This window comes from Mandrillus leucophaeus, unplaced genomic scaffold, assembly GCF_000951045.1.
Source record: "Mandrillus leucophaeus isolate KB7577 unplaced genomic scaffold, Mleu.le_1.0 Scaffold1162, whole genome shotgun sequence".
Taxonomy (NCBI): Eukaryota; Metazoa; Chordata; class Mammalia; order Primates; family Cercopithecidae; genus Mandrillus; species Mandrillus leucophaeus.
In genome coordinates this window covers 4,625-12,319 of record NW_012099899.1, presented here as the reverse complement: position 1 = coordinate 12,319, position 7,695 = coordinate 4,625, and the positions used below count along the sequence as shown (strand labels likewise).

The 7,695-nt window shown below is 39.3% G+C and overlaps 1 protein-coding gene across 1 annotated transcript in view; it reads left to right on the top strand.

The window, feature by feature from the left end:
• LOC105553119 (SHC SH2 domain-binding protein 1-like) overlaps nt 1-6,358 on the top strand; it is a gene marked incomplete at its 3' end in the record, with an annotated part of 38,153 nt that extends 31,795 nt beyond the window's left edge. Inside the window, 5 exon segments of the mRNA XM_011999079.1 lie at nt 1,436-1,669; nt 1,746-1,926; nt 2,225-2,345; nt 6,072-6,076; nt 6,232-6,358. Coding sequence (XP_011854469.1) covers nt 1,436-1,669; nt 1,746-1,926; nt 2,225-2,345; nt 6,072-6,076; nt 6,232-6,358 — 668 coding nt within the window.
• Between the last annotated feature and the right edge of the window lie 1,337 nt (nt 6,359-7,695).

Here is a 7,695-nt window from a genome sequence, read left to right as displayed (position 1 = left end):
TTGTCAAGCTTTGTCTAATTCACTTACTTGAAAAGTGGGAAAAGTTATGTTTAAGTGTTCATATCTGATGTAAAAGTTTGTTTAAGATATGGTTCTATCTTGTTTTTGTTTTTCCCTATGTTATTCAAAGCATGACTAAAAAAACAAAACAAAACAACAACAACAACAAAACATCATTTAAGGCAATAGTTCTCACTCTTGGCTACACGTTACCATCCCCAGGGAACTTAAAAAGTACCCTTCTATGTCCAGATACTTATTTAATTGGTCTGGATGGGGCCCTGAACATCTGTCTGTCTGTTTGTTTTTTGAGACAGGGTCTTGCCCTGCTGCCCAGGCTGGAGTATGGAGTACAGTAGCATAATTAGATCTCACAGCAGCCTTGGCCCCTGGGGCTCAAGCCGTCCTCCCAGCTCAGCCTCCCAACTAGCTGAGACTACAAGTGCATGCCACCACGCCAGGCTCATTTTTGTATTTTTGTGACAGGGTTTTACCATGTTGGCCCAGGCTGGTCTCAGACTCCTGGGTTCAAGTCATCTTCCTGCCTTGGCCACCCAAAGTGCTGTGATTACAGGTGTAAGCCACTGTGCCTGGCCTATTTTACTTTATTTTTAAACCCATTATTTTATATGTTAACTTGATTGCACATTTACACATTATTTTATTGCATCTAGAAATACTCTGTGTTCTGTTTTTATATTTGAGAAAGTTTATAAATTAATACATTTGAAGTGCCAGTATGGTTGTCCAGTACAAGGTTTTGTTTCAGTCACTCTCTAGTTTAGTAATGGCACCTTTTTCTCCCCCTCAGAATCTCAAGGGCTTATTTTTTGAAATTCTTTAATAGTCTTCCCTAGGGAATATTCAGCATAATTTTGTGCCATAGTACTTTAAACAGAAGGAAGGACTAGATTGAGTCATTTCTACTTTTTGATCCTATAAATATAGTAACCTTTAAAAAATGTTCAAAGTCATATTCAGATCCATGAAAAATATAGTAATCTTAAACATTGTTGTGAAACAATTTGAGGTACTGCTCTCCCTACTCCCTCTCCCAAATTGCGCCCTGTGGCCTTCTTATTAAGCTTTTGAATCTAATATATGAGAAGAAAATAATTTCTTATTAAATAGTAATTGCAAATTGTGCAACATGAACTTTCACTTTTTCTAAATCACAAATGCTTGGATCCAAGAAAAAAAGCAAACAACTCCTCAAAAGAAGAAAAATTAGTGACCTTACAGAAATGGTGCTTTAAACTTCCAACAGCTTCCACTTATTATTATTAGAGTGCTATTCAGAAAGACTTAACATGCACCTGAGTTATATACTATAAAACACTTTCTTACTGGCTCTTGGAGTGCTAAGTGCGCTGTTTTAATGACAGGAAAATGTGCCTGAAAGGCAGCGGATTTCAATTTGCTTGTAAACTTTCAGGCATTATAACATTCTTGAAGACCAAGTTTCATCAGGACTTATTGTTGACTACCGCAATCTGTTGTCTCAATGTGAGGAGAGTTACAGGAAATTTTTAAATCTGAGAAGCAGTTTGTCAAATTGTAACTCTGATTCCCAGCAGGAAAATATCTCTGTGGTGGAAGGGTTAAACTTTTATTCAGAAATGAAACAGTTGAAACAAAAGCTGAAACTCATTAAGAATCCTTTGTTGAGGTATGTGTGTCTTTGTAATTCTTAGCATCTTTTCTTACTTGTTGTCTTATTGATAGGACTGTTTTGTTTTTTTAAGGTATGTGTTTGGTTATCAGAAGAATTCTAATATCCAAGCAAAGGGTGTCCATTCCAGCGGTCAGAAGATCACTCACGTGGTCTCCTCCACTATGATGGCTGGTCTCCTGCGGTCCCTGCTCATGGACGGGCTTTGCCAGGAGCCCGGTGAGGAAGAGAAGTTCAGGTAAACAGAGTTTCTTGCTCCAGGTGGCTTTTTTTTCTTCTCATTCACCACAGATTTTCACAAATCCCACAAAGTATTTACAGGAGCTTTCCCGAGATGGTTTTCTGTGCAGTGGGAAGCAGTGACAGTCCTGCCTTTAGTCCTCAGTAGTCACTTACCAGGCATGTGTTAGGTCAGTGCACTATCAAAGGAGATGCTTCAATATGCGGTTTTTGGCTTCCATTTTCAAAGTTAGACATGAAGGCACCTAGACTAATACTCCAGTTAGTTTTTTGGGAGTGTATATTTACAAATGTGTTCTTACTGTTTTCTAGTTCCGTAGTGATCCACTATCTGCTATAAATGCCTGCTTTGAAGGTGACACTGTTATTGTTTGTCCTGGCCATTATGTGGTACATGGCACTTTCTCCATTGCTCACTCCATTGAGTTGGAAGGTGAGTGTGGAAGACACACAGCCAAACTCTGACACCTGAAATGTTTAAGTAAACAATAAATCACCGATCTTGTTGAAACTCCAAGAATATGATTTGAACCCATTTGATTTCTAGTTAGCTGCCTTGAAACATTAAGGACAGGGAAAGCTTGAAAGAGGTTGACCCAGTGTTTCAGCAACTTGAGTTGTGGTTCTTTGTAGCAGTGTATATGTTGGGGGGATATTCATATAGAGGCTCCTACAGGCTCATATAGAAAAAAGACCTTTAGGAAGAAACATACTTTCCAGATTGTAGGTGGTTTATGGAAAGGAAATCTAATTTCTAGAATTAAAAAAAAAATTCTAGCAATATTTTAAAAATTTTTAATATTTTAAAAATTTGTTCCTTGCTCTTATCTCATAGATGTTATAGATATATTAGTACATAGCTTTTTGTTTTTTGCTTTACACTTAGCTTGTTTTTGTGAGAGGTATAATGAAGGGCACTTAACTTGAAATTGGTACCAATTATCTTAATTCTCTAAATGCTTGCTGAATGTCACAAATGCTACACTTTGTGTCTTGACCAAAGTATACTTTAGAAAAGATTAATGTTGAAAGATTCCATTAAAAATAACTCTTTGGGCTGGGTGCAGTGGCTCACGCCTGTAATCCCAGCACTTTGGGAGGCCAAGGTGGGCAGATCACTTGAGGCCAGGAGTTTGAGACCAGTCTGGCTAACATGGTGAAACCCCGTCTGTACTAAAAATACAAAAATCAGCCGGGCGTGTTGTTGCACACCTGTAATCCCAGCTACTCGGGAGGCTGAGGCAGAAGAATCATTTGAACCTGGGAGGAGAAGGTTGTAATGAGTCAAGATGATGCCACTATGCTCCAGCCTGGGTGACAGAGCAAGACTCTGTCTAAAAAAAATAATAATAATAACTTTTTGACAGTAATAATCTTATTGTTCATTTAGAGTGATTTCTAAATTTAGGTTACTTTACAATTGTTCATCTTGGTCCTATATATTTTCATAATATGTCAAATTTAGTTACACCTGTTCAACTATTTACCAAAATAGCTTCAAGTTAGCAGTGAAGCTTGTAATGCAAAAAATCATATATCATTTTGGGACTTGTGCAGCTGTTCAGAAACTGCTTAAGCTATGCTCTTTATCTTGTCAAAACTTCTAAATGGAAGCGAGGCTGGAAGTTTAGTTTTCTGTTGTTCCTAGTACATCGTCTTACCCCCTTTTTTGTTTTGTGTGTGATTTTTGTTGTTTCTATTCTCCAATTTTTGATGTATAATATATATGTGTATATAAATAACACATCTGCAAGATAAATCACTGTGATAAAAACACTTTTTTTGGCATAGTGGAAATAACACTGATACTATAGTTTGTAAGGTAGATAAGAATTCCTTCTAGATTGGTGAGGAAATTTTAATGGAATTGCCAGAGTGTTGTAAACAGACATATAGAATGCTGATAGATTAGATATAAAAATGGCTGTATATTGGCTAAGAGTATAGGTCTGAGAATTGGGGAATCAGATGGTATCTCTAGTGTGCATATATGGAGTGTTCATGAGTTAGATTCAAGCTCATCTGATAGTGATCTATAGTTAGCCCGTATAACAAGAGATACATATTGAGTACCTACTGTGTGCAGGGTGTCAGTAGTACTTACAATAGGGTTTTTCTTTCTTGTTTTGAAAATCCATTCCTTTAGGTGATGGTTTTATGTTTTAAGTGGAAAGAAATGCATCATTGTATAAAAATCTGTGTGAAAATCTTTTCTCTCAATATGCAATTCTTTTTGTACTTTTAATTTTTCTGATGATAGAAAGCAATGGTTATTGTAGAAAATATGCAAAGCACAGGCAGATACATAAACAACAGTCAGAAACAAAATTATTCGTAATTCAGGCATCCAGAGTCCACCCCTGGTAGCATTCCAGTGTGTGGAGTCCCCTTGCATTCTCTAGGGCCCCCAAAGCCTTTGTCCTCTTCCAGTGTAGATACATTGAGTGGCTTTGCTTGTTAAAAACAGCTGCTGCTTTCGTTTACTCAGACTTGTCTTTAGACAATGAGAGTTCTTATAGCTTTGTCTATGTGTTTCTGTTTTATAATGGAAGTCAAGTGAATTCTTTAGTTTTCTGATACTTCAGTTTTTTGTAAGCCCACTCAGGTGTTTGACTTGCATTAATGGTTTGAGCAAGATTTATACCAATGTGATGGGTTTTTTGTTTTTGTTTTTTTTGAGACAGAGTCTGCTCTGTCACGCAGGCTGGAGTGGAGTGGTGTGATCTCAGCTCATTGCAACCTCTGCCTCCTGGGTTCAAGCGATTCTCCTGGCTCAGCCTCCTGAGTTGCTGGGATTACTGGTGTCTGCCATCATGCCTGGCTAATTTTTGTAGTTTTAGTAGAGACAGGCTTTCTCCATGTTGGCCAGGCTGGTCTGAAACTCCTGACCTCAAGTGATCTGCCTGCCTTGGTCTCCGAAAGTGCCGGGATTATAGGCGTGAGCCACTGCACCTGAGATCTGATGCTTTATTTTTGAGATGGAGTCTTGCTCTGTCACCCAGGCTGGAGTGGAGTGGTGTGATCTCAGCTCATTGCAACCTCTGCCTCCTGGGTTCAAGCGATTCTCCTGGCTCAGCCTCCTGAGTTGCTGGGATTACTGGTGTCTGCCATCATGCCTGGCTAATTTTTGTAGTTTTAGTAGAGACAGGCTTTCTCCATGTTGGCCAGGCTGGTCTGAAACTCCTGACCTCAAGTGATCTGCCTGCCTTGGTCTCCGAAAGTGCCGGGATTATAGGCGTGAGCCACTGCACCTGAGATCTGATGCTTTATTTTTGAGATGGAGTTTCACTCCGTCACCCAGGCTGGAGTGCAGTGGCACGATCTTGGCTCACTGCAATCTACGCCTCCCAGGTTCAAGCAATTCTCCCACCTCAGCCTCCTGAGAAGCTGGGATTACAGGCACATGCCACACACAGCTAATTTTTGTATTTTTAGTAAAGGTAGAGTTTCACCATATTGGCCAGGTTGCCCTCGACCTCCTGACCTCAAGTGATCCCCCCACCTTAGCCTCCCAAAGTGCTGGGATTACAGGCATGAGCCACCGCACCCAGCCTTGATCTAATGCTTTTTATTTGCTAATGAGGTAGACTGTTTGTTTTTTTTTTCTAGTAACTAGTCAGTTTGTCAGATTTTTAAGCCAACTGTTTAAGAGAATATTAAAATTAGATGATCTTGAGAACTGCTTAGGTTTATTCAAATGTAATTTATATTAGAATCATAGAATGTTAGAGTTAGAAACAAACTTCTAAGGGTGAGTGCTTTAAAGTTCTTTGACTCAACCGTAAGTCCTTATTATTATTATTTGAGATGGGGTCTCATTCTGTCACCAAGAATGAAGGCTGCAGTGCAATGGCATGATCATAGCTTACTGCAGCCTTAAAATTCTGGGGTCAAGTGACCCTCCCACCTTAGCCTCCTTGTGAGGTGAGTGAGTGGTGCATGCCACCATGCCTGATGAATTTTTTTTGTTTTTTTGTAGAGATGGAGTCTGACTATGTTGCCTGGACTAGTCTCGAACATTATTTATTTTTTGTAGCACTTTTGTAAGTGAATTTAGTGCTGAGCTGATGTGGGATAGTTGATAGGGTAGTCTTCCTGATACAGGGACTAGTCAGAGAGTTGTTATTAAAAGTTGGATACCCTGGTTTAAATTAAACAGGATATGTGGGGAGATATATTTTATTTAAATGCAACATGGTTGACTGGTCTTATTATCACCTGCAGTCATTTGAACTAGAGAAACATGTTCTAGAGTGTTCATGTTTAGGTGTTTTTCCTCACCCATCTTGAGTGTTCTTGCTCTCTCTTCCTTATGATAGGGCCTACCAGATGACATTGTGATAGAAAAGAGGGGCAAAGGGGACACTTTTGTGGACTGCACCGGTGCTGATATTAAAATCTCAGGCATAAAATTTGCTCAGCACGATGCTGTAGAGGGAATCTTAAGTAAATATCTGAATGTTTGGTTTATCGTTTGTTCTAAGATTTGAAGGAAAACTGTACTTTCTATGGAAGATAGAATTTAATGAAATGTCACTCTTGAGTATAGGCATACCTTGTTTTATTGCACTTCACAGATACTGAGTTTTCTTTTTTACAGATTGAAGGTTGCGGCAACCCTGTTTCAAGCCAGTCTGTTGGCACCATGTTCCCAAGAGCGTGTGCTCACCTTGTGTGCCTGTGTCACATTTTCGTAAGTCTCACAATATTGCAAGCCTTTTTTTAAAAAAACTATAGATAATATGCTGATCTGTGAGCAGTGATCTTGATGTTACTACTGTAATTGTTTTGGGGTGCCATGAACCACATACATATGGTGAACTTAACTGATAATTGTATGGGTTCTGACTATTGCACCAATCAGCCATTCTCCTATCTGTCTCCTTCTCTTTGGGCTACCCTATTCCTTGAGACACAGCAATATTGGGATTAGGCCAGTACCCTACAATGGCATCTATGTGTTCAAGTGAGAGGAAGAGTGGCATGTCATGTCTCTCACGTTAAATTTAAAAACTAGCAATGTTTAACTTAGTGAGGAAGGCATGTAGAAAGCTGAGATAGACTGACACCTAGGTCTCTTGGGTCATTTGGCCAAGTTTTGCATGTAAAGGAAAAGTTCATAGAGGAAATTAAAAGCACTACTCTAGTGAACACATGAATGATAAGAAAATGAAACAGCTTTATTGTTCATATGGAGAAAGTTTCTGTAGTCTGGGTAGAAGATCAAATCAGCCACCACATTCCTTAAATCAGAGCCTATTGCAGAGAAGAGCCCCAACTTCGTTCAATTCTATGAAGGCAGAGGGAGGTGAGAAAGCTGTAGAAGAAGAGTTTGAAGCTAGCAGAGGTTGGTTCATGAGGTTTAAGGAAAGAAGCCATCTCTGTAACATGAAAGTGCAAGGTGAAGCAGCAGGTGCTGATGCAAGCTACAGCAAGTTAACCAGAAGATCTAGCTAAGGTCACTGATGAAGGTGGATACACTAAACAACACATTTTCAATGTAGATGAAATAACCTCCTATTGGAAGAAGATGCCATCTAGTACTTTTCATTGCTAGAGAGGAGAAGTCAATGCTTGGCTTCACAGCTTCAAAGGACAGGCTGACTCTCTTGTTCGGAGCGAATATAACTGGTGACTTTAAGTTGAAGCCAGTGCTCATTTACCATTCTGAAAATCCTAGAGCCCTTAAGAATTATGCCACATCTACTCTGCCTGCGCCCTAGAAATGGAACAACAAAGCCTGAATGGTAGCACATCTGTTTATAGTGTGGTTTACTGAATAT